Source organism: Marmota flaviventris, chromosome 13 (genome assembly GCF_047511675.1).
Source record: "Marmota flaviventris isolate mMarFla1 chromosome 13, mMarFla1.hap1, whole genome shotgun sequence".
Taxonomy (NCBI): Eukaryota; Metazoa; Chordata; class Mammalia; order Rodentia; family Sciuridae; genus Marmota; species Marmota flaviventris.
This window is the reverse complement of record NC_092510.1, coordinates 82,972,125-83,000,041: the sequence shown is the minus strand read 5'-3', so window position 1 is coordinate 83,000,041 and position 27,917 is coordinate 82,972,125. Positions and strand designations below refer to the sequence as shown.

Sequence of the window (27,917 nt, the reverse complement as noted above, 5' to 3'; positions counted from 1 at the left end):
TCTAGGTTGGAAATCTCAAAAGCAGCAGTATTTTCAGGTTAGGAAAAGGAGAGGCACCAGTGAAAAAAGAACGAATAACTGAAACCCAATGACAGGAAATAAGGTGAAGGCCAGGAAACACGGAATGGTCTTCATAGATCTTTGTATCGGGGAAAAGAATTGGCCATGTGTTCTCAAAATCATAGTACCAAGTATTATTACAAATGACAACTCTGTCAGCAACATTTATTTTGTAAAAAAAAAAACAAAACACCAGCTATGTAAGTACTAAAGTACTAAAGTCAAAAGTCTATATAAAGATCCACATATGAATCATGTGTTCTTAATCCGTCATATGAATATGACCGAGTGGAAATATTTCTTCCTATAACTATGTTTTCTTCAAGAGTAAAGGAGAAATTCAAGAGATTTTTTTTCCTACCTATAATTTTAAGATACAGCATATTCATTATTTTTATTATTTATTTTTACATTAGGAAGTTATATTGATTTGGTTCTTTCAGTCAGTACAAGAGAATTATATGGGCTAAAATATTTAGGATGTCAGAAAAAAAGGTATATTAGCATGTATGGCAAAACCATTCACGATGTGTTTATCTGCTGGAAGATCTCTTATAACGCCAATATCTTAATGGTATAGACAATGGCACATACACCTGTATCATTTGGGAAAGAGATATTGGCAAGGTTAAGGGAACCAAAAACCATTCCCCAGAACTGGGAACATCAGAAGTTTTTATTCCACCTAAGTAAGAAATAACATAGGAAATGAATAGTTACCAACATAGTAAGAACTACACCTACAGGAGATGGGCTATCCAGTAAGAGATGTAACCTTTGGTGGAAGAGTACAGTCACTTCCAAATTACAGCCCAGCAGAGAAGAACCGGGAGGAATAATATTCCAACCTGTTTCTCTCACCTTTGTTCTCCTGCCAGTGCTTCCTGAACCCAATTAGAAGTTAGAGGGTACAAAAGCTTGGTTTGTCCATAGAGATCAGCTTCCCAGGTTGCAGAACAGAATATAAAAGTTTAGATAATGACATTGATGAGTAGGCATTGAATGTTCAGCACAAGGGCAGTTTGGCAATGCATGACAAAACTTTAAAAATCTGTATACCTTTAACCTCAACAGTCCCACTTTTAGGAAATGTATATTGGAAAATTATTAGATAAGTACACAAAGATGTGCCTTACAATGTTGCTCATAATAGAAAACAATTAAAAGAAACTTCAATTTCTAATAATAGGGAACTGGTTGAATAAATTTTGATTTTCTGATTATGTAAGTCAGCTTTCTGACATTTTAACAAAACATATAAAGTAATAAACTTAGAAATGATTTATTGGCTCGGGAGGTTCCAGTCCATGATTCCTTGATTGATTCCTAGGGATCATTGGGCCTGTGATGAGGCAGCACCTCATGGAGGGAGCACATGGCAGAAATAAACTGCTTACCTCATGGACCAGAAGTAAAAAAAAGGAAGAGGAAGGTGCTGAGATCCCACTGTCCCCTTCAAAGGCATAACTCCCATGACCTATAGACTTCCCACTAGACTCCACCTCTTGAATCCACCAGTACTACCCAATAGTATACTCTGGGGACCAAGCCTTTCCTTTGGGGAACATGTAAGATCTAAACTATAGCACTGATTCAGTGAGATCCTTTTCATTCAAAAATGAAATGAATGTAAATATGCTCATGCTTTATTGTTAAACTAAAAAAGAACAGATTACAGAAAACTTATACACATGAATCCATTAAAAAAATATTTTTTTAAATAAAAAAATTTTCATAATTTTTGTATTCATCTTGAGTGGTAGGGCTATGGATGATTTTTCTTTGTATATGTTGGAATTTGATATTTTTTCCACAATGAACATATACTATTTATTAATAAAACTTTTTAAATAGGACATAGACAAAAATAATAATTTTATAATATTATAGAAAGACAGTTACAGGAATGGTATACCAAGTAAATGGTGAATTTGAAGAAATTGTTCCAAGTTCAAATCCAAACTCCCAAACTGAAGTAGAAGAAGAAAGCTTCTACACGCATAAGGATTACAATGAAGTCTTTACACCTGTTAAGTGTTCAGAAAAATGTCCAGCACTTCAGGCACAGAACAAAGGTACAGCATTTGTCATTTCAATTGTTATAAAATATGACTTACTAACATGCATATTTTCACTTTAGTGCATTTCTATTTAATTGAATTTTAAAATTTTTATTTTTATTAAAGATAATTATGTGCATACTTATTGTTTAAACTTTGCCATATTAGAAAAATATTTCCTCTTTCATATTAATCCCCTTTCTGTAAATTGGAATTTTGTTGTTTTCTATTGTTGTTTTGTTTTATTTTTTGGAGTGTAAGTTTGCTGAGCCTCAAAATAACTTAGAGATTTTATCATAGGTGCTCACAGCATTTGCTACAATGATATTGGCATCTGTGTACAGATCTTATGACATAAAAATCTAGTGTAACATTCAATCCCTATTATGAAGTTATGTTTGTATGTTATTTTTCAAAACATGCTAAAGATTTTCTATCTTCTCTAATTTATGTGAAACTAAAGCTCAAAGTCTTGAATATTAAGATAAAGTTGAGTGTATAATGTAGTAGAAAGAGTCAGAATTTGAAGTCAGAAGATTTGAAATTCTAGTCCAAATCCAGATAAGAAGTGGTACAATTTTTGACAAAATTCCACACCCCTTCATGAGAAAAGCCTAAAAAATCTAGACAGAGAAGGATGTTACCGCTACATAATAAAGTCTCTATTTGAAAAACTCATAGTATCATACTGAATATGAAAATATTTCCAAGCAAATATATAGGAAAAAATGAAAGCATTTCCTCTAAAATCAGCATGTCCACTCTTGCCACTCCTATTCACTGTAGTATTACATGGGAGCAAGTAGGCGAGACAAAGAAATAAAAAGGATGCAAACAAGGAAGAAAAGTCAAATTATCCCTGTTTGTGGACCCTAAAGACTCCACCAGAATACTTCAAAGTATTGGGATATAAAATTAACAAGCAAAATCAACAGATTTCCTGTACATTAATGTTGAACCCATTGAGAAAGAAATCAAGAAAACAATTCCATTCACAATGGCTTTTTAAAAAATATTGTTTAGTTGTTGATGGACATTTATTTTACTTATTTGTATGTGGTGCTGAGAATCGAACCCAGTGCCTCACACATGCTAGGCAAGTGCTCTACCACAACCACTACCCAATAGTACACTGAGCCACAACCCCAGCCCTACAATGGCTTTTTAAAATGCCTAGAATAAACCTAACCAGGGAGGTGAACAATTTTTACAGTGAAAATTATAGAACATTGAAGAAGTCACAAGAAGACATAAAGACCTGCATGTTCACGGATCAGCAAAATAAATATTGTTGAAATGGTAATGTTATCAAATACAATCTATAGATTCAATATCGTCTCCATCAAAATACCAATGATATTCTTCACAGAACAAGAAAAAAATCCTAAAATTCATATGGAGACACAAAAGAACCTGAATAGCTAAAACAATCCTGAATAAAAGGAGCAACATTGGAAATATCACAATACCCAATTTCAAAATATACTACATAGCCATAGGTAACAAAATATAATGGTACTGGCATAAAAACGAACACATAGACCAATGGAATAGAATAGAGAATTCAGAGACAAACCCATGCCACTCCAGTCATCTGATTCTTGATAAAGGAGGCAAAAATACAGCCTCTTTAACAAATGTTGCTAGGAAAACTGAATATCCACAAGTAAAAGACAGAAACTAGATCCCTATCTCTTACTATGTATAAAAATCAATTCAGAATAAATCAAAGACCTAAATGTAACACTTGAAACTTCTGAATAGGACTCTAATAGCTCAGGAAATAACAAGAATTAGCAAATGGGACTACATCAGATTAATGCTTGAGCAAAGCAAAGTATACAATAAACAGAGTGAAGAGGCAGACTACAGAATGAGAAAAATTTTTTGTCAGCTACCTTCTAGCAAAGGATTAGTATCCAGAATATATAAGGAACTAAAAAACTTAACAGTAAAACCACAAATAACCAGATAAATTAATGGATAAATGAACTGTACAGACATTTTAAAATAAGCATGAATAGCTAATAATTATATGAAAAAAATTTCAACATCTTTGACCTTGGAAAAATGCAAATCAAAACTTCATTGAGCCAGGTGCATTGGTGCTTGTCTGTAATCCTAGCAAGTCAGGAGGCTGAGGCAGGAGGATCACAAGTTCAAAGTCAGCTTTGGTAATTTAGTGAGACCCTGTCTCCAAAAAAGAAAAGAAAAGAAAGAACTACAGTGAGATCTCAGCTCAACTATCATCAAGAATAAATCAAGGGCTGGTGATGTGGCTCAAGCGGTAGTGCGCTCGCCTGGCATGCTTGCGGCCAGGGTTCGATCCTCAGCACCACATAAAAACAAAGATGTTGTGTCTGCCGAAAACTGAAAAATAAACATTAAAATTCTCTCTCTCTCTCCCTCTCTCTCTCTTAAAAAAAAGAATAAATCAATAAATAAAAGCTGTTGAGGATGCAGCTCAGACATCCAAGCTTGGTGAATACTCTAATTAAAATCCACATAATATAGAGATACCTACTTATGTTTATTGTGACACAATTCATAATAGCCAAGTTATAGAATCAGCCTAGGAGCCTGTCAACAGATGTGGTGTATATACACAATGGAGCATTATTCAGCCATAAGTATAATGAAATCATGTTATTTGCAAGAAAATGGATGCAACTGGAAATCATCATGTTAAGCAAAATAAGCCAGATTCAGAAATACAAGTATCACATGACTTGTGAAATCTAGGAAGAATGAAAGATGAAAATAGAAGGGAGATTGTTAGAGAAGAGAAAGGATAAGGAGGTGGGGGTGCACATTAAGGAAGGGTAAGGGGGTAGACGTAATCAAAGTATGTTATGTACATGTATGAAGATGTCACAGTGAAACCTGCTGTTCTGTATAATTAAAATTCACTAATAAAAAACAAAGTGTCCTTTGAGATTTGGGGGAAAATGTTATGGTTTTTAATATTCATCTATAATTCCTTTCTCTTAATTTATTCTTCTAATTATAAAACTTTGTGAGGATAATATAATAAAAAATAATGTATAATGTGTATATATGTATAAAGGAATACATATATACATGGTTTGTGAAAAATAGTAGATTACATAAACATAGGATTGTTATTAAGGTGACAAATTAGAAGTCACTATTCGTTAGAATCAACTATTTACTGAATCAAAAATGCTTTAATTTCCCAAATAATTATATATTATTCATATCCTATATTTCCTAAGAGGTCCTGTGTCATTCAACATCATTTTATAAATTTAGATTTTCAATTTCATTTATTTTCTTTGTATTCATATTGATTGCTTCCAGATTTATAGATAAGTTGGTCTTACTATCTAAATCAAAAGGAACTTATTATTATACTTTGAATTTCAATTAATACTATATATTAGCTGGATCTTATAATAAAGATAGAAAATCCTTAGTTATAAGATTATTTCAAAAATTTTTAAAAATTTTTAATTGTAGATGGACAAATTATCTTTATTGATTTTTTTGAGGTGCTGAGAATCGAACCCAGAGCCTCACACATGATAGGCAAGCACTGTACCACTGAGCACAGCCCCAGCCCTATTTCAAAATACTTTTAAGACAAAAACAATGGCTGCTTTTCTTTTACTTTTTACTGGTTTGTTGATATTTGTTAATTTTCCAATACATATAATCATTTTTCTGGGTATCCTTCAGGACATCCTAGAAATACACAAACAAATGCAAATATATCTTTTCTTTTTATACTTATAAATAAAGTTGTGCATGCATATAATTTAGAGAGTCAATAGTTGATTGATGCTTGCCATAAAAAGCATCAATTCCCTGGCTTCATCAACCACTCTCATTTTTTCACTTCCTTGAGGCAACTGCTTACAACTCTTTGATATAGTTTCAAAAGAAACTCTATACCTTTGCCATTTACACTACTTATATGTCTATATATAAAATATTTATACTGCTATTTCTTGATTTTGGGGGAACTTTATATTTTGAACTTTTACCACACAAAGATGGAACTGTCTCTACTTTTCTACTCCTTTACCACCACATACCCCCATGCTACCTATTGTTCACTCTTCCACTGTAGTTATAACTTTAGTTAGTTCAATAGTTAGTATTTATAGAATTTTGATTGTGTAAAATACAATGTATATATGCTACCCCTTGGCATTTACCTGAAGAATTAATATCATCATAGTAGAGTAGTTCATACATACCCATGTTTATAGTAGCACAATTCATAATAGCCAAATTATGGAACCATCAAATGTGGCCATCAACAGATGAATGGATAAAGAAAAAGTGGTATTTATACATGGTGAAGTTTTATTCAGTCATAAAGAAGAATGAAAGTATGTCATTTGCAGGAAAATGGATAGAACTTGAGAACATTGTATTAAGCAAAATAAGCCAAATTTAGAAAGTCAAGAATCATGTGTTTTTCTTGTATGTGGAAGCTGGAGAGAAAAAGGGAAAAGAAAGGGGGAATGGAGGAATCTCGTGAAAATCAAAGGGAGACCACCAGTAGAGGAAAAGAACCAGGGGGAGGTAGTATAGAGAGAAAGAGGAAGTATTGAAGAATGATATTGGCCAAATTCTGTTGTTATGTATAGGTACAAATATGTAACAATGAATCTCATCATTATGAATAATTATAATACACCAATAAAAATGGGAAAATAACAATGTATAAAATAGTATTGTGGTAGTCAATGATTTCTTGTACTCTATGAAATTAATACTTGTTTTCTTAGTTTTCTATGAATTTTGTTCTGATCCTGAAACCCTCGTATAGTTGTCTAAATAGTTTCTTAATACATTCAAACATAAAGTTTAGTAATAGTTTTATCTATGGGGACTTTAGTTCTAGAAGCAGTCATTATCACCATCATCCTTGGGCATTCTGTTCACTCATGTCTTGTATTGGGTTCTCTGTTTCTTCAACCTTACGATAGCTGGGTTTATTCCCTCATTTCCACTAGCATAGCATAAGAATACTCTGTTAATGCCAGCTTTTTCTTTGAGTATATTATTACTGATTTAAACCTTGTGATAAGTAAAAAAAAGTATATTTTATTCATTTTTTAAATCATTGGTGTTTATTTGCCATGCAAATAATTTTCTTTTGTAAAGTGATTCTCACTTTTGTTTCTTTCTTGTTCATGTATATTATCTTTATATATAAGGTATCAGTAACTCCAAATATATTTACTTTGAACCTAACCAGTTCTGTTAATGTTTTCCATTATAGTTTCTTTCATTGCTTTTGTACTTAGAAAATTCTTCCACAATTAGATAACTATTTACTTGTATTTTCTTTAAGATTTTGGATAGTTTTATTCTGGATTTTGTTATATGTTTAAAAGTATGGAATTTTTTTTCCTAAATGTCTGGCAGCTATCTCAATATAATTTTCCACTGATGAGAAATGCCACTTGCATCATATACCAAATTCCTGCCCTCATTAGACTTTGTTTCTGGACTTTCTATTGTGTTCTATTGTTTTGCCTAGTATCGTGTCAGTATTATATGGTTTTAACTATTTAATATACAATTATAGCATGTATTAATGGTCTCTTCTTTTTGTTATTTTTCCCTACTCATAAATCTTTATTCCTCTAAATTTCCTTTGTAATCACTTCTCCAAGTTCCAAAACAGACCTTGTGGGAAATTGAAATGGTGTTGAGATCCTTTAAAATTTACCAGTTTTTTAATTATTATTATTATTCAGGAATATGGTTTGTCTTGTCTTTTCTTCAAGTTTTCTTTAATTCTCAGTAAAGTTTTTTTTATTTGTTAGCAAATCAATCATTTAATAATTTTGATCAGACACCTAAGTTAACTTTTTTTTTTTTTTTACTTAATTATCTGGAGTGTTTTAGGTAAACAGAAGTATCTTCTGCAAAGAACAAACCCTTCCTCTTTCCTATGAATAGACCTCTTTTTTCTGCTTCTTTTCACAATTAACTAGACAAAATTTTGTTTCCTGGTGACAATTTAACACTCCCCTATGATAGATGGAAACAGTCTCTATCTGTGAAGCACACATCGTAGTTGTTATAAAGTAAGAACTCTGGGGAATGCTACATAGCTATGAGAGTTTAAAAGCAGCACCCTTGGTAAAACAGCCTTTGTAGAGAAAAAACTTTTTAGTTTGAGTAAGTCCCATTTGTTGATTCTAGTTATTAACTTTTGTGCTATGGGTGTCCTATTGAGGAATTTGGAGCCCGACCCCACCGACTGTAGATCGTAGCCAACTTTTTCTTCTATCAGACGGCGCGTCTCTGATTTGATATCAAGCTCCTTGATCCATTTTGAATTCACTTTTGTGCATGGCGAGAGAAAGGGATTCAGTTTCATTTTGTTGCATATGGATTTCCAGTTTTCCCAGCACCATTTGTTGAAGATGCTATCCTTCCTCCATTGCATGCTTTTAGACCCTTTATCAAATATAAGATAGTTGTAGTTTTGTGGATTGGTTTCTGTGTCCTCTATTCTGTACCATTGGTCCACCCGCCTGTTTTGGTACCAGTACCATGCTGTTTTTGTTACTATTGCTCTGTAATATAGTTTGAAGTCTGGTATCGCTATACCGCCTGATTCACACTTCCTGCTTAGCATTGTTTTTGCTATTCTGGGTCTTTTATTTTTCCATATGAATTTCATGATTGCTTTCTCTATTTCTACAAGAAAAGATACAATAAGAGAGGTAAATAGAGAGCCTACATCCTGGGAACAAATCTTTACTCCTCACACTTCAGATAGAGCCCTAATATCCAGAGTATACAAAGAGCTCAAAAAATTAGACAATAAGAGAACAAACAACCCAATCAACAAATGGGCCAAGGACCTGAACAGACACTTCTCAGAGGAGGACATACAGTCAATCAACAAGTACATGAAAAAATGCTCACCATCTCTAGCAGTCAGAGAAATGCAAATCAAAACCACCCTAAGATACCATCTCACTCCAGTTAGATTGGCAGCCATTATGAAGTCAAACAACAACAAGTGCTGGCGAGGATGTGGGGAAAAGGGTACACTTGTACATTGCTGGTGGGACTGCAAATTGGTGCAGCCAACTTGGAAAGCAGTATGGAGATTTCTTGGAAAGCTGGGAATGGAGCCACCATTTGACCCAGCTATTCCCCTTCTCGGTCTATTCCCTAAAGACCTAAAAAGAGCATGCTACAGGGACACTGCTACATCGATGTTCATAGCAGCACAATTCACAATAGCTAGACTGTGGAACCAACCTAGATGCCCTTCAATGGATGAATGGATAAAAAAAATGTGGCATTTATACACAATGGAGTATTACTCTGCATTAAAAAATGACAAAATCATAGAATTTACAGGGAAATGGATGGCATTAGAGCAGATTATGCTAAGTGAAGCTAGCCAATCCCTAAAAAACAAATGTCAAATGTCTTCTTTGATATAAGGAGAGTAGCTAAGAACAGAGTAGGGTCGAAGAGCATGAGAAGAAGATTAACATTAAACAGGGATGAGAGGTGGGAGGGAAAGGGAGAGAGAAGGGAAAATGCATGGAAATGGAAGGAGACCCTCAGAGGTATACAAAAGTACATACAAGAGGAAGTGAGGGGAAGGGGAAAAATAATACAAGGGGGACAAACGAATGTCAGTAAAGGGGGCAGAGAGAGAAGAGGGGAGGGGAGGGGAGGGGAGGGGAGGGGAGGGGGGATAGTAGAGGATAGGAAAGACAGCAGAATACAACAGACACTAGTATGGCAATATGTAAATCAATGGATGTGTAACTGATGTGATTCTGCAATCTGTATATGGGGTAAAAATGGGAGCTCATAACCCACTTGAATCAAATTGTGAAATATGATATATCAAGAACTATGTAATGTTTTGAACAGCCAACAATAAAAAATAAAAAAAATAAAATAAAAATAAATAAATAAAAAAAAAAAGAAGTACTGAGAAGAACATAATGTCACTTCTGTGGGATCTATGCCAAAAATGCATGACCCAAATTAATCATGAGGAAAAAAAAAAAAAAAAAAAACAGCCTTTGTAGAATTATAGAGAACATTGGCTGTGGTGAGATGCTGCCATCAAGTGGTTGCATCAAAAAAGGCTGGTTGAAAAACAAGGCCTCATAAACTGACATGAGGTGTCCCTATGTACTTACTCCTAGAAATATCAGAATGTATCTCCAGGTTGGGAAGACATTTGGAGGGTCTGTGTTTGGAATAGGAAAGTGGAGATGGTGATATAAATAAATGCTGGTTTTACTATTAATATGACCGCATTCATATTTTCAACATGGACTATATTGATAAACCATTTTAACTTTCTCAAATACAGCATCCTTGGGCCTGGAATTGATTTACTAGCTCTCTTTTGTGTGTCATGAAAATTTTTGTTCATGAGATTATCAGGAGCTTAGGTTCAGATAAACAATCTTTTAGGAGGCTAGTTTATATCACAAGTTCTTGCCTGACACGCCTGTAATTCCAGTGGCTCAGGAGACTAAGACAAGAGACTCAATAGTTCAAAGCCAGCTTCATCAACTTAGCAAGGCCCTAAGTAACTCAGCAAGAGCCTGTCTCTACAGAAAAGGGCTGGGGATGTGACTCAGTGGTTAGGTGACCCTGGATTCACTCCCTAGTATGATGTTGATAATGATGATGATGATGATAATGGCTTTTCACAAAGCCATTTAGTACTAGAGATGTTCCCTGATGGCTTGACTTACACCACATATTTGTGTATTTATTAGGCATATATGGTACCACTTGTGTAGTTGGCCAGGAGAGATTTCCCTGCCTGAAAACTCCATACTATTATTCCTCTCTCATGACATTCTGACATCACTCAACTGAAAGGCCACTGCACCGAACAGGAGACCACTGCTCTCCCTCCAGATGTTTTTAACATTGGGGAGTTTGGCTTTCCAAGTAGTTTCTCATCTGTACATATGTTTTCCTTTTTATCTTTCCATGCAGGAGCTTATTGGAAAGTTTTATGTTCAGAAATTGGCTCTAAAACTCCCAAGGCTCAGAAACTGTTAGAGCTCTCAGCCAAGATTCTAAAGTAACCAAAACTCAACAGGGTGCAGATAGAGAGGAAAGATTTATTCCAGCAATTAACCATTAACAGTAGTGTTTGTTAATATGTAAGACATATCACATTCTCAAGTAGACACTTTTATGTATAATTTTCATTGTAATTAACTTTATAGTAACCAGGCATGAGTAATTTTAAAATGGTAAAATCAGAATTGGTTTCATTTGTAGGCTTTGTAGACTATCTTCCCCACATGTCAGAGTCTCTGGGGGATGAATTAAAGACCTTACAAGTTAAAATCATACAGAGATGAGAAGTTCAGAGTCAGCCAAAGTTAAATACTTTTATTTCTTTAAATTTTTGCTGGCTATTTGGAAGCACAAGATCTTTTTATCCAGTATTATAGTATAGCTCTTTTGGAACATTTGGCTACTCCTTGGTTTACTAAATAATATTAAAATGTATTGAGTTTTACCTAATGTTCTAGTACTATGCTACATGTTTTATATTTGTAATCCATTGAAGAACTAAAGAATTTTAAATGTGTTTGAAAAGCCCAATTATATCTAATGCTTAATTACAGTAGCTTTCAGATCCCTTTGTATAACTTTCACAACTTTTTATTATTTTTATTATTCCTTTATATTTCTTATTTCTTTTCAGATTTATTTATTGATGATGAAGAATTAATTTTTATAAATGATTTGGCGACCCTTAAAAGTCAACTACCAACTTTAAAGACTCTCTTGAGTAGACTAAAACTCTTTTTGATAAAGGACCCCCTTTTAGATTTCAAAGAGCAGATTTTCAAAGAAGCTAATCTTTTCAGGTATTTGTCAGTGCTATAAATATTTTTATAGGAGAAAATATTCTCCTATATTTCTTTGTACAGTCACAAGTTGAGATGATATCAATGATATTTTACCCTTGCTTTATTTCAACTTTAATTGTAGTCATTGAATACTTTGGTTAACTACATTTCTTATATAATTTGCTTTTAGTAAACACTGACTAATGTGTTTTGTTGTTGTTTAGTTGTAGTTAGATGCAGTACCTTTACTTATTTTTATGTGGTGCTGAGGATCGAACCCAGGGCCCCACATGTGCTAGATGAGCGCTCTACCTCTGAGCTACAACCCCAGTCCCTGATTAATGTTTTATTGTTCTTATTTTAAGGAAATATTTCTCTTTTCAAGAAGATTTGGAAGTTTGTGTGAAAGAAGATTTTTATATGGATAAAGAAAACTTTTGTCAGGAGAAACTAGATGATGAAGTAGGTTTAAATGAGATTGTAACACTTGGCTATCAATAATATTTTTATAAAAATAAGAAAGCACACTTATAAATTTTTAGTAATAAACATTGACTATTTGCATTTATCATATCATATAAAAATAAAGTAAATAAAGACCCATCAACAATATATATATATATATATATATATATATATATATAGCACCTTTGCATATTAAAGGTAAAACTTGTCAAAGACAGCCTTCTTTTTAAGCATACAATTCCAATAGCTCACTGAATTGTTATTATAATATAGTATGTAAAGAATCCTAGTTGAAACTGTAAATAACTTTTTACAATTTGACAAGCCAAAATGTTAGATCCATATAGATTAGATACATTCACTAAGTTACTTTAAAAATTTTTTTAAAACAACTGAAAATATTTTATATTTTGGGGTTTTCTTAATATATTCAAAAGACATACATATAATGTTTGTATGTATAATGACATTTAAATGGCTTCCTTACAGTTAAAAATGTAACATGATGGTAAAAATAATCATTGTCTATTGGCTACTTCCCTCCAGTGCCCCATCTCCTCTTTCATTTGAGAGTTGTGCACATAGTCAGTTTCATTTGTTGAAAAAGCCAGTTCAGTAGGAATGAAAGAGAACATTTTCTATGGAGTGCAGTAAAGATTCATTCCACTCCATCAAATCTTTTCACTTCTCCCCATTTACTACTTTTCATTTGCTGCAGTGCTTGTTTTTAATTTAGAATTTTGAAATTTTGCTAAATTTGCTAATTTCGCATAAACAATATGCTTCTGCATCTAGGAATAATGTACATCACTAATATAATGAGTGATTATAAAAGATATTACTCAGAGAATAATATTTGAATATTCTTGTAATAGAATATACTTTTGGCTGCTAAACTTCTATTTTTTCAAAGTATGTATATTTAAAAATCAAGTATGACTTTAGTTTAAAATTCAGTATGCCATTTAAGCAAACTACACATTTATAAATTAAAAAATATTTACTTGGGAAACCTCCTAAAAGCTTCTTTTAACTGTATATTATTTCAGCCACCAACTTTTCCTTCTGAGTTTGAATCCTTAATATCTTCAAGCTTCAAACAAGAAATTGATATTCAACCAACCTCAGAACTGAAGGAGTCACTAACCATAGTACCAGAAATAAAAAATTGTATAGATGAAAATGAACAACAATTCAAAAGAGGTAAGAATTAATTTTAAAATATATTTCTTATAAAATAATATTACCTTGGTTCCTTATTAATATATGTTCTGAACCTCCAGATTTTGTAAAAAATGTTGTACAAGGCCAGATGTGGTGGTACACTCCTGTAATCCCAGTGGCTTGGAAGACTGAGGCAGGAGGATCTTAGTTAAAAGCCAGATTCACCAAAAGCAAGGTGCTAAGCAACTCAATGAGACCCTGTCTCTAAATAAAATATAAAATAGGGCTGGGGATATGGCTCAGTGGTTGAGTGCCCCTGAGTTCAATCCCTGGTACAAAAAAAAAAATGTTGTACAAGTTACATGTTGAAATCTCAAAATTATTATTAATAAGACTCTTTTCTCACTGTCAATCTTTTTCTTTCTTTCTTTCTTTTTTTTGGTGGGGGAGGGTCAGTGCTGGAGATTGAACTTAGGGTCTTGAGCATGCAAGTGCTTGCCACTGAGTACATCTCCAGCCCATCATTCTCTTTGTACTTTCTATGCCTGAAATTTCTCTGAAATTAATCTAATTATTTCAAAATAATTATACAAATAAAGCTAAAAAACCTATATGGGTTTATAAAGATTTGTCTACTTACACACAGTGAAAGCACTATCTATTGCTTCTATACTATTTTTAGTGAGCTACAGGAGCAGCTCATAGTTAAGGCACTCACAATAAGTATTCATGGAATCAGATGACTAGGAGAAGCATAACCTAGAATTTAGATGATTTCTCCCCAGTTAGTCTTAGTAAATATTATTGAGTTATTTTTAAGGACAATTTGAGTCATATATGTAACTACTCTCTCATAAATTCTATTTGAAATGGTCAAAGATATATAGCATTATGGAAGGATGAAAGGGGGATCTTTAACATCCATTGAGAAGAGCGATACTTACCACCCACAGATCATAGACTTGAAGGAATTCTTACACATAATACTAAATCAAGGGAATTACTGATAAGCCTACAAGTCAAAGCAAGGGATTAAAAAGCCAACTGAGCAAGTGGATCAAATCTATACTAGACCTTGAAAGTATAACAGAGTTCAAAGCCACAAGGTGGACCGTGAACTTTTTAGCAGGATGCAAATCTCAACTCTATAAATGCTGATAGAAAGAACAAGTGAGTTTACTGTGATTACACTGTTAAACTCCCACACTTCACTTGACTTGAATGCTGTATTAATCAGAATATGGTGGTTATTACTATGCTATGTTATTACTATTTTAAAATTTTTGTATATTAATTTTTAAATCTGAGTCATCTCATGGGTTAATGTCCATTGACATATTTTTGTTGAGTATGAGTCACATTTTCCTGTTTTCTTCATTTTGCTAAACATGTTTGGTTTGTGTCCATAATGCTATCATACCTGATTTACTACAGAAACTGTATTTTACTATGTTCCTTGAATCAAGTTGATTTTATTTTTTAGTAGGCTGTTAACTTGGATGAACTCAAGCATTAAACTTAATCTCCCTTATGGTGGGAAAAAGCTGAAATCTCTACTAAATACATTTAGCCTTAATTACTGTGCTGGAGTCTGCCCCATAAGTGTATATTTCAGAACTTTAGGGAGAGTTTATACATGTTTTGGGCTTTTCCTCTGTTGGCTCTCTCCTTTTCTGAATTTTTCCCTGTCATTTCAGCTGCTGTGGTAACTGTGAACTCTAGTTCAGGAAGAACTGTCCATAATTCTTTAAGACAATAAGATTACAAGTTATTATTCAAGTTCTAGTTGCCCCACGCAACACCAACTACATCCTCCCTTCAAGTGAAAACCTGAAGAAATGGGAAATTCATTCAGCTGCAATTCCCTTCAGTTTCTGCCTGCTTTAGACTGTAGAACCTTCTGGTAGTCATTTTATACATTTTATTTGGAATTATAGATGTTATTTACAAAAGAAAAGGAACAATTGTCAGAAGCAAAACTCTTCATTCTCTTTTACATATTAATTCTTTTTTTGGGGGGTGGGTACCAGAGATTGAACTCAGGGGCACTCAACAACTGAGCTATATCCCCAGCCCCGTTTTGTATTTTATTTAGAGACAGGGTCTCACTGAGTTGCTTACCACCTCGCCATTGCTGAGGCTAGCTTTGAACTCTTTATCCTCCTGTCTAAGCCTCCCAAGCCACTGGGATTACAAGAGTGCACTATTATGCCCAGCCTACAGATTCTTTTTCATCTACTTTTTCTCTCCTACAATTCTATTAACTCTGGTCCACAAATGAATTTTCCCTTCCTTTCTCCTATACTTCACTTTTGTGTATGTTTACTGTGATTCTAGTAGGATTTGGAAGGAAAAACTACTGGTATATTTTATGCTATACTGAAGCAGAAGCCAGAAATATAATTTTGAAAGAAATTAATTATAACCTCTGAGATCCTGGAGAAAGGGAGAAACTTTTTTTAATATTTATTTTTTAGGGCTGGGGATGTGGCTCAAGCTGTAGCGCGCTCTCCTGTCATGCGTGCGGCCCAGGTTCGATCCTCAGCACCACATACAAACAAAGATGTTGTGTCCGCTGAGAACTGAAAAATAAATTTAAAAAAAATATTTATTTTTTAAATATAGATGGACACAGTATCTTTATTTTATTTTTATGTGGTGCTGAGGATCGAATACAGTGTCTCACGCATGCTAGGTGAGCACTCTGCCTCTGAGCCACAACCCCAGCCTGGGAGAAACTTTTAGTAGAAAAATATGCTGAGTTCCTAATGTTAATAAGGGAATTGAGATTCTGCTTTTTTTTTTCAATTAATAGAAAAAAAAGTCAAGATAAATTATGTTTTTAAAATTAATGATAATGCATGCATTTAAAATAAGATGTATAGTTTCTAAACACATAGAAAAAAAGTCTCTTAGCAGTAGAATTAATCCTTTGGAAAATAAAACAAAGCAACCAAAGAAATTAGAAGCATAAAATAAGATTGCAAAAGTACCACCTTTGTTTGAATAACAATAAATGGATTAAGCATCTCCATTAAATGAGAGATCAATTCTTAGATTAAATTTTAAAAGTAAACCTAATTGCCATATTTCTGCAATTCTAAGACATATTATCAACTGCTACCATAAGACACATTATTAATTTAATAAAATGTTTAAGGGGAAACATTCAAAGTATAAGTCATTATAAGATGAATCACAATTTTATAAAACGTGAAAAACTATGTCTTACAATCAAGGAATTACCACGTATGCTATTTGCAAGAGTTGTGCCTTAAAAGAAAGACAAAGGTGAAAAATAAAAGGAATGGCACAATGTGTCATACATCTAGAAAAAAAAAACAGTATTAATATAGACAGGGGCTGGGGGTGCAACTGATGATAGAGCATTGCCTAGCATACACGAGTCCCCTGTGTTGAATTCCCAGACCACAAGTAAAATTCCAGCTAAGTGGAGCATAGAAAGTCATTGTATATTGATGAAGATTAGATCTTTCAAAGTTATCTTATTCTTTGAAATTTTATAACTTATGGACTTGACACCCTATCTTATCTTCCAAGGATTATGTAGATTTTCCCAATTTTATATTTCTTTGTTACTTTTAATTGACAGTAGAGGGGTATGTGTACATAATTTTGACTGACAGAGAATGGCATATATAGGTAAGTAACTTTCACCATTAAGTCAGCATTTTCTTCTGAAGTCTAAATCTCCATTTCTTTCTAAAAGGAAAATTGACCTACAGTGAAGCAGGTACTTTAAAAAGGAAAAGGCCACTGAACAATGTTACAAAAAAACTAATTTAATAGTACTTTTGTTGATGTAGATTTTCTTCCTTTTCCTTTCAGATCTTACTACCAAACATGGAATTGATATTGATGATATAAAACGTAGCTCCACAGAAATTTCAGGCATTCAAAGCCAGAGTGAACCAGAGTGCAATAAATCAGGTAGAAAATTTCAATAATTGATCTTATCAAGGGATACCTATATATAATACAAAAGTACAATGCATTCACATATATCATCTATTCTGAGTCAGTTTCAGTTTTAAAATTTGGTTATTATAATCCTACTTTGTCATGTTTTTCGTCTTCTCTATCCCTTTATATTTATTACTACCAGACTCTTATCAACATCAAGAGTGAATTATATATAGAGGAGAGTTACAAAAAAATGGAGAAAAATAATGGAGAAAATAGCATTAATATTAGAAAAAGAAATCTTAAAATATAACTTAATAAATAAAATTTTATATTTTTTCTCAGTATTAGCAATCTTGCTGATCTCTTTTATACTCTTAAAAACTAGCTTTTTAATCCCCTCACAACAATCCCATCATTCTCTGCTCTGTCATTATTATATTATTATCTTACCTAATTTGGAACCTCAGGATCATATTTTGTTCTAATGTGATGTCAAACATATTGATGATACTGCTACTTAAATTTATAATTGGATCACATTAATCATCTATTTGGAAGTTTGCTGCTTTATTTATGAACACGATAAAACTGTTCAATACTATCAATAAATGAAGATACATTTTCAAACCCCACTCTATAAATGTATAACTCTGTGCAAGGCTATCTAGAGTCCAGACTCATTAAGATGAAGATTTAGTTTTCATAATACTATTCGTTTAACATCATCAATAATCAGTAAGGTGAGATAGTACTACCTCCTAAGTACTAACAAAATAAACTACATAATTAAAACCATTATTATATATAAAACTCTTAGAACTTATCTTACAAAAATAAACTCAGTAAAGTTTAGCTGTTAGTGGATTTCTAAAAGATCACCACTATTGTAGTTGAGATATCAGATAATATGTGTGTGTGTCTATATATATAGATAAATTTAAGCCTGTGTCTCAAGTAACCCAAATTTGTCTTTATTGAAATATTTTTGTTGTAATAGAATGATTCAAACATAATAATTGATTATAAAATGTTCTGAATTTTACTTTATTTTATGTAACTTTTTAATTTTCATATATTGCAGGAGAATTAGAAATACCACTAACTCGTGTACACCTAACAAGTCAACTTTCTTCAGTAAATTCATTGTGTACAGGACTTGAGACATTTCCATTTTCTTCTGTTTGTAAAATGTAAGCAAAGATTATATCTAGAACTCAAGCTATGATTCAGAACAACCAATTTTTAAAATTATCTCTCTATATAAAGGCAATTTTCAAGACTTCCATGAAAACATGTAAGAGATAATATAGTGCCTATTGTGAAAAACTGAAGGGAATATATGAATATACATATATATATATATATACATACACACACACACACACACACACACACACACACACACATATATACACATTTTATTTTATACATAGAATATCTTTAGGAAAAAAACATGAAAGAAGTTAACATTGGTTGTACCCAAAAGGGAACTGGATAACCTGGCATTATAATTATAAGTGGGAGTTTTCTCTCAATACAGACTTTTCTACATTTAGAGTTTTCAATATGAATATATTACTACTAAAAATAGGTACTTTGAAAATGTTAAGATCCTGATATCAGAACATTGTACTTAGGACACTGCTTTAGATAGTTCCTCTATTGGCACTCACTGCCATAAAAGGCAGTTGTAGGTATTTGTTTGCTATGGCTTCCATAACAAATACCACAAACTATGTGGTACAAAACAACAGAAATTTATTTCTTCACAGTTCTAGAGGCTGGAAATTCACGACCAAAGTGTCAGCAAGGTTAGTTTCTTTCTAAGGCCTCTGTCCTCTGCTTATAGAGGGCCAATAGCTCCTTTTGTATTCATAGGGTCTTTCCTTTTCCTTGTCTTTGTCCTATTTTCCTTTTCATATAGGAATACCAGTCCTATAGAATTAGGGTATACTCTAATGACTATTTAACCTATTTACCTCTTGAAAGACCTTGTCTTCAAATATGCTCGCATTCTGAGGTGGTACTAAGGATTAGGGTTTCAACAATGAATGGAGCAAGGTGGGAGCACACTTCAGCTAATAAATAGTTTAAAGCTCTTAAGTAGAGACAGGTTTCCAGATTCTATCACTTAGTAACTCTGACCTTAATTGCTCTGTGCCTCAATTTCTTTAAATGTTATAGTGGGTAATAATAATGTCTACTTCACAGGGTTGTTATGAGGTCTAAAAGATTTGTCATATATCTCTGACCAGAAATAGCTTAGGATCACAGAATAGTGATAGAATAGCATGGATTTTGATCAGTAGATCTGACTATCAATTTACTGCCCTTACAGTACCAAGGGGGCATATTTCATTTATAACAGAGGACATCTACTGACCTCATTCACCTCCATTAGTGTGATCTCAGTGTTGGAAAAACTGGACATGTAGAACCATAAATCTGTTTGATACCCCCATTGTTACTGCACAAAATGGTCTGTAGTCTTAGAACTAACATTTCAGGGCTGGATTGTTGTATTCTAATTTGAGCCAAAATTGCATAGCTTACTAGCCCAGCATATTGTACCTTTGACAAAGTCTGAGATAGCTTTGGTTGCTACCTTATAACATTTGGCATATATATAATTTAATGTTTTATAAGATAGATTAATCTGGTATTTTGGAATAAAGTTCCCCCATTGCAAGCTGGGGTTGTGGCTCAGAGGTAGAGCCCTTGCCTAGCATGCGTGAGGCCCTGGGTTCGATCCTCAGCACCACATAAATATAAAATAAAGATATTGTGCCCAACTATAACTAAAAAATAACTATTAAAAAAAAAAGCTCTCCTATTCCTCTGCTTCTTACTCCAGTTAACACAACTAGGCAGGGTACAATCCCCTTCTTCCATACTGTAAACCTGCAACTTAATGTATCCTAAAATAACACACTTTCAGGACAATTACAGGAAAGTCTACAAGTCTCTAATGAATACTCCAATATTGGAAACTGGGAACTGTATTCTGAGTTTTGAGTTCTTAGTTACTGGAGTTGAGCCTCTGAACTTATCACTATTTAGGCTGCTTAAGTTTCTATAGTAGTCTCAGGAAGAAGTCAAGCCATAAAATGGAAGAGCTAGCACTGAGGTATAAAAGTGTTTCTTCATCTTCTGTTTAAGAATTATTTGCATTTGTAGGGTAAATTTGTGCTATACAGAACTCGACCATGAATTAGGACTGTCCATATCATATATGAGCCCTAAAAATATCATAGGACAATTATGGAAATACTATAACTTGTTTAAATATTTTTAGTCTCTTGGCTAAGTTGAAAGATGCTTATTTGCAGATGTGGAATTCGATGGGAAAGATATCTTCAGAAATCTCATTAAGAACAATAATATTTGTCTATATTTTGTGAGGTTGGCTAAATATTTCTTTTTCTTTTTGGCTAAAAACACTTATCTATTATCTGAAGGATCTAATTGTTAAAGAAACCTTAGTAAGATTCAAGAATTATCCAGATTCTTAAATTTTCTACCACATGACCAGATTTTTGGATTATGTGGGCAAACTGGATAGTGCAAACATGAAACCTAGCTTTCTATTAGCCTAGATTGGGATTTTTTAAATATCTTTTTAGTTGTCAATGGACCTTTATTTTATTTATTTATATGTGGTGGTGAAAATTGAACCCAGTGCCTCACACATGCTAGGCAAGCACTCTACCACTGAGCCACAACCTCAGCCCTAGATTGGGATTTAACTCACATGCTCACATATAGTCCATATAAACAAAACAACAGACTACAATCAATTCTCAGTCACAGGGAATGGAAGATTTGGGGCATAAAGGATTTGTGAATTAATAGAGAAGGTAAAACAGTCAGTCCGGACTTTTTCATAGTTCTGATCCTCAGACACTAAGTGGTCTAGAATTTCTATATAGAATGGTCTTAGGTAGAGCCATTTTGTAAAAATTTTTGTAAAAGCTGCTATTTGCATGATAAACATAGAAAGTTTGCTTAGATTATGTTTTTATTTTTGATGGCTTAGAGGATTGGTGTTGTCAGTTTATAGAGGGGAGAGCTGAACTCTCCTAAGTCAGACCCTTCTAGCTCCAGATTACATTGAAGAAGGTAGAGTAAAGATTTACAGGCAAGCAGAAATAACGAAGGAGTTTACAAATGATTAGACCTGCCCAGAGAAGGAATTAAGTAAGTATTTGAAATCTTGTCCATGGAACGCTACTTCAGTTTACACATTTATAAGATTTAACTTTTCACTTGCTTTTGAGTGTAAAAATTTCTTAGAAAAATACTTTTATAATTGCACGGAAGATGGAAGGAGACCCTCATTGTTATACAAAATTACATATAAGAGGATGTGAGGGGGAAGGGAAAAAAAAGAGAGAGAGAGAAATGAGTTACAATAGATGGGGTAGAGAGAGATGATGGGAGAGGAGGGGAGGGGGGATAGGAAGGGGATAGGAAAGGCAGCAGAATACAACAGACACTAGTATGGCAGTATGTATAAACGTGGTTGTATAACCAATGTAATCCTGCAATCTATACACGTGGGAAAAATAAGAATTCATACCCCATTTGAATCAAATGTATGATATATGATATGTCAAGATCATTGTAATGTTTTCAGCAACCAATAAAAAAAAAGAAAAATACTTTTATTAAAAACAAAATTTTGGGCTAGGGATGTGGCTCAAGCGGTAGCACGCTTGCCTGGCATGCGCGGGGCACTGGGTTCGATCCTCAACACCACATAAAAATAAAATGAAAGATGTATGAAGATGTTGTGTCCACTGAAAACTAAAAAATAAATAAATATTTTTTAAAAAAACTTATTGTCAAAAAAGATTCAATGTTATTAATGTATTAAACTTTATTTCTTTTTCAGTAGTTTGCTTATTACTGAAGAATCAGCTAATAAATACTGTATGGTATGGCAATTAGAAAGCTGTAAAAGCTCTTTGAACTCATTTTTGCATACAGGTAAAGAGTAATTGCTCTCCAATGATAAGTAGAAAATATAGATGAAAATGTACAATGAATGGAAATGTAGATATCATTTTTCTTTGAGCATTGCTTAACACAGAATACATAACTTGGCACAAAACTAAAATACCTAGATTTGTGCTAAAAAGTTTATTATGCTAAATGACAAGATCTTGATCTTGCTGATTTTCTGGGTAATTCCTAAAAAAGAAAAAGAAAAAATACATTATATGAAATTCTGGAAAATGCAGTTTAATCTGTAGCAGCAAGAAGCAGAACATGGGGTAGGGTGAAGGAGTGGAGTGGATTACAGGGTGGTGTTATAAAGAGCATATTGGAGGGTTAGAGATATGTTCATTATCTTGATTGTGATAATGAATTCATGAGTGCATACATATTCAAAAGTTATCAAACTTTTTACTCTACTAAATGCAGTTTGATACTTATCAATAACATCTCAATAAAGGTCCTAAAATATTACTTATCTCATAGGATTATTTTAGAAACTATGTAAGAATTATGCATATAAAGCACTTAGCACAATGTCAGATTTGTTTAGTAACAAGTAATTACTATTTTTAATATTACTACTTGTATTATTATTATTATTACAAAAATAATAATATCATTATAAAAAACACCATTCCAAACTTAGTATTTCAGAATTCATAATCCTAATTTTGAATGGATGTACCTTTGACAAAGTCTGAGATAGCAGACAGTGATATTAAGTAGTTGTGATACTTGGTTTCCTCCATGTATGATTTCTTCTATTTAGGCTAAAAAGTAATGAAGTAGTAACCTCTGTACCACAACATCTAAGATGATATATATCATAAAATCTGAAAAATGTGCCTTATGTAGGCTCATTACAATGAAGTAGAATTTCTGACTTAAAAAATCTTACATTCTTCAAAATATTATCAAATATATTAATTTAGTAATTGAAAATGGTCAAAATATGGTTCCTTCTTTTACTAAATACAGAATAATTTTAACTTCCTGACATACCCAAAAATTGAAATAAGTCCTTTATGTGAATTCTGTTGTTATTATAACATAGACTTTTACAAATAGTAACATCTTGAGGATAAAATACCAGATAATTTCAGGTTTCACTTTGTTCTAATGAAAGTATATTTCATCAAGAAATCTCAGTGTGGTTCTATTTATTATGTTTTTCTTTATTTTCCCCCCTCCAAAACTGTTTTCTTGGTTTTTTTCCAAGCACTAAGAATTCAAGAGCCAAACAGTCAATATTCAATTACAGATTTTAAAAAGATATTTTCCATCAAAGAAGAAAGCCTTGCGATTAATCCTGTAAAGGCAGAATGGTGGAAACCAGCAAGACTAAATCTAGCAATAGGAGAAACTTTGGAACATCTAAATACATATGTGTGTCATGATGATCAATCTTCTAATGATACTAAAATGGAGATATTTTTGCCTAAAAAAGTGCTTCAATTGGAATGTAAGTACATTATAATAAAATATAACTTATGTGAACATTTTCATAATGAGAAAGGTTATATAACTGTGTTTCTTCTCAGTGATTAAGAAAATAAAACCAAATTCAAGTATTCATTATTGGCTCTAGCTGTGGCAGAATTTATTAATTCTGACTTCCCTGGACTTCACTTTATAAAAGAGGGAGGGAGGGAGGGAGGGAAGGAAGGAGGGATGGAAGGAGGGGGAGAGAGAGAGAGAGAGAAATAGCTAGCTGATCTTGAAATCCTATTCTGTCCTAAAATTCTAATCTCTGTTTTTAAATTTCTAGTCATTTTCTATTGATGTTATTTCCTTTTATAAATGATTGTTAGTATAGTTTATATTTATATCAGCATTTTGCATTAAGTATTTTTGACCTGATAACTAAACTTTGGTTTTCAATAATATCTAGTAATCTCTTTTCAACAACAACAAAAAACTTCATGTGTCTGGGGCTAAAACTTAGCGGTAGTGCACTAGTTTGGTATATATAAGGTCCTGGGTTCAATGCCCATACTGAGAAAAAAAAATCTTCCTTAGCATTTATTAATTTAGTATTTTTTACTTTTATAACTGAAGAAGGCAAATATATTTTGTGTTCTCTTTTGCTAGTTTAGTTGCTATAAATGCCATTATATTTAACATGCATTATACCTCTTTGAAATATATATATATATATTATTTTAAGATTAGTTTGTACACAGAGTAACTAGTAAACTTTAATGATAAAGAAGTTTATAATAAAAAATAAATATATGTAAAAGTGAATTTTGGAAGTTATTATGTGTCCTGGTTTAAGGAAATAAGGAATTTGGATGAGAATTATTGTCTGTAAGTTGTGTTTCAAAGATAGAAGCCACAGAATGCTTTGAATGTGGTAGGAAGAAAAACAGATACCCAGATTTTACCACTCAAATGTACACCAGTCCATCTCAGGCCTAGATGGTTACTCATGGTGGAATAAGAATTTATAGAGATTAGGTCAGGGGCCTGCAAATATCTAAACAGTGTATCAAACCTATGAAACTTAAAGTATTTTGATATATAACTAATTTGAGGTTAAAATAGAACATATTAACTTTGGGGCTGGGGATGTGGCTCAAGCGGTAGCGTGCTCGCCTGGCATGCTTCCAGCCCGGGTTCGATCCTCAGCACCACATACAAACAAAGATGTTGTGTCAGCCGAGAACTAAAAAATAAATATTAAAAAAATTCTCTCTCTCTCTCTCTCTCTCTCTCTCTCTCTCTCTCTCTCTCTCTCCCTCCCCCACTCTTTCTAGAAAAAAAAAATAGAACATGTTAACTTTGATATCTGACAGAATTCTGATGATAGTATTATTCTGAAGTTTAAGAAGCAGTAACTATTTCTGTATTCCCATAGTCAAGTTGTCAGAGTATGGATACTTAAAGATACAATAGTGTGGGGAAATAATCAGGAATGAACAGTTCCTACTTACCTGCTAACCAGATTATCTCTAGAGACTATCTCAGAGGTTAAAAATTGGTAGCACTCAGACCCTATTCAGCACACATTATTGACTCATAGAATGTTTCAATTACTTGACAGCATTTATAACTTGGAGGATTTAATATATTGATTGGTCTGTCGAGTTTGTCTTTAAAAACTGGATTCAGATTCTTATGTGGCAACAATTAGCTGGAGCCCTTAGTAACTCACTACTCTAAACAGACCATGCACTTCCCAGCTCGCTGTAGTTGTCAGCACTCACAAATTTGAGCCAGGTGTTATTTGGCAATTTAGCATTATTCTTGGACCTTTGTCTTATATCTAATACAAAGAGGAAAATTAAATGTTTCTTATATCAATATCTATAATTTTAAAATCGTAGGCCACATTTTGGAGAAAAAGAATATAAAATTTATCTTCCTAAGGATTATGATTTAAGCACTTGCCATATACTTTATAGTCATTTATATCATTTAGTTGGCCCTAGAGGCATTTCAATTTTTTCAAATCTACCTTATAGGATATAACTTATATAATAAACTGCACCTATTTAACTATACAGTTTGATGCAGAGCTATACCACAAGCTAATCTATATTTCATTGTTATTTTAATCTGTATTTTCCTAATGACTAATGATGGGGAGAATCTTTTTACATGCTCATTGGTCTTTTATATATCTTTTTTTAAAAAATAGAACAACTTTACTGTGACATAATTCACATGCCATATAAAATTGATCCATTTAATGTATACCATTCAATGGTTTTTAGTATAATCACAGAGATGTACAATCATCACCGTTTTAGAACTTTTATTGCCCCAAAAAGAAATCCCATCTCTATTAACATTCACTCCCAATTCTTCCTAGTATAACCACTATATATTCTCTGTCATTGTAGATTTGCTTCTTCTGGACATTTCATATAAATAAAAAAATAATTTAATTGTGGCCTTTATGATAATCCCCTTTCACTTAGTATGTTTTTAAGATTCATCCGTGTTGCAGAATATACATACCTTATATGAAGAATTGTTAAAATCTTTTGCCAATTTTTAAGTTGCACTGCTTTTTCAATATTGAATTATAGGAGTTATTTGTTCATTTTGGATACAGTCCTTTGTCAGTTATATATATATTGCAAGTATTTTCTTAGTCTGTGGCTTGCCTGGTAACTAAGTTTTTGGCAATTGTTAGCTCCAAAGGTATAACTCATTATAAGCCTATTAGCAGTAGGGCTTTTCTGGAAATCTTTCTCTTCCTGGCAACCTAGCTCCTATAGAAAGAAAAAAGAGATATTAAATTTCTAACTTTTAAAAATTTTATTTAGACCAAAAATTGATTTTTAAAAAGTAAACAAATACTCCCAAAGATCAAATTGTGTTTAAAGAAACTAAAACTAAATGGTATCCAATACCCTAACAGAATACTCATTTAGGCATGAAAGTTATTTGGGTTTTTTATGTTCTGTTTTCAGCATGGCTAGACCATAAAAACTGTTCCTCACCAACTGTACTTACTAATGAGAAATCTATAAATGATAATATGTTGCTTCCACAAAAGAGCCCATCCCTGACAAAAGAAGTACCAGATCTGTGTTGGTCTGATGAATATGTCTCTGTTGAAAGACCAAAAAAGGAAGAAAAACTAAAGAATGATCAGGAGCTAGTTGATAGAACAATACAAAAGAAAGACAATAAAGATCATGTTGAACGTGACTGCATGGTGCCATCCAATGAATCATCTTCCTCTTCAAGAATTAAGATAGCATCTTTTGAGCCTGGTAAAAAACAGGAGAATGATTTGGACCTTTTGAGCAACTTTATTGTGCTGCGAAATAAATACAAGACTTGCACCTCAAAGCCTGAAGTCATAGACCATGATAAAAAAGATGGTGGGTAATTTAGTAATATTCTGGCCTAGATATGATAGGTATAAAGCAAAAGTACATAATTTTTATAAAGGCAAAGAAATAACATTCTTTTAGATAAAATTATATTTTTCACAAAGAAAATTGCATTGATTGATGATACTCATATGTAGAGATAGATATGGATATATAAATACAGATTTAAATATAGATGTACATATATATTTCAAAAAAAATTAAAAGTTGCATTTGAATTTGTAACAAAAGTCACTATCTATAAAACTTGTTTTCTACAACTGGGCCATACAAGTTCATAATATTTCCAACTTTTATTGATCATTCTGCCATTATTTTTTTCTGTTATCTGACAGCCCTATCTCAATATTTTAACTTATATTTTAATGTATATTTAAGGACTTTTCCCACTTAATTGCTCATTATATTTTATAATGTTACCAAAGAATTTCTGATTCAGTTGTAATTGTCTTGTTTCCTGCTTCTAGCCACATCAAAGGTAGTGAAATGTGTCAAATCTTTTCACTTTGGCTATTTAAAAAAAATAGGCT

The 27,917-nt window shown here is 32.7% G+C and overlaps 1 protein-coding gene across 1 annotated transcript in view; it reads left to right on the top strand.

Moving 5' to 3' along the window:
* Positions 1 to 27,917, top strand: part of Shoc1 (shortage in chiasmata 1) — a 63,961-nt gene that overhangs the window by 7,902 nt on the left and 28,142 nt on the right. Inside the window, exons 4-12 of the mRNA XM_027943038.3 lie at positions 1,951 to 2,135; positions 11,830 to 11,995; positions 12,343 to 12,457; positions 13,492 to 13,645; positions 17,456 to 17,557; positions 18,615 to 18,723; positions 22,428 to 22,522; positions 23,754 to 23,996; positions 26,959 to 27,375. Coding sequence (XP_027798839.3) covers positions 1,951 to 2,135; positions 11,830 to 11,995; positions 12,343 to 12,457; positions 13,492 to 13,645; positions 17,456 to 17,557; positions 18,615 to 18,723; positions 22,428 to 22,522; positions 23,754 to 23,996; positions 26,959 to 27,375 — 1,586 coding nt within the window. The remainder of the gene's footprint in view (positions 1 to 1,950; positions 2,136 to 11,829; positions 11,996 to 12,342; positions 12,458 to 13,491; positions 13,646 to 17,455; positions 17,558 to 18,614; positions 18,724 to 22,427; positions 22,523 to 23,753; positions 23,997 to 26,958; positions 27,376 to 27,917) is intronic.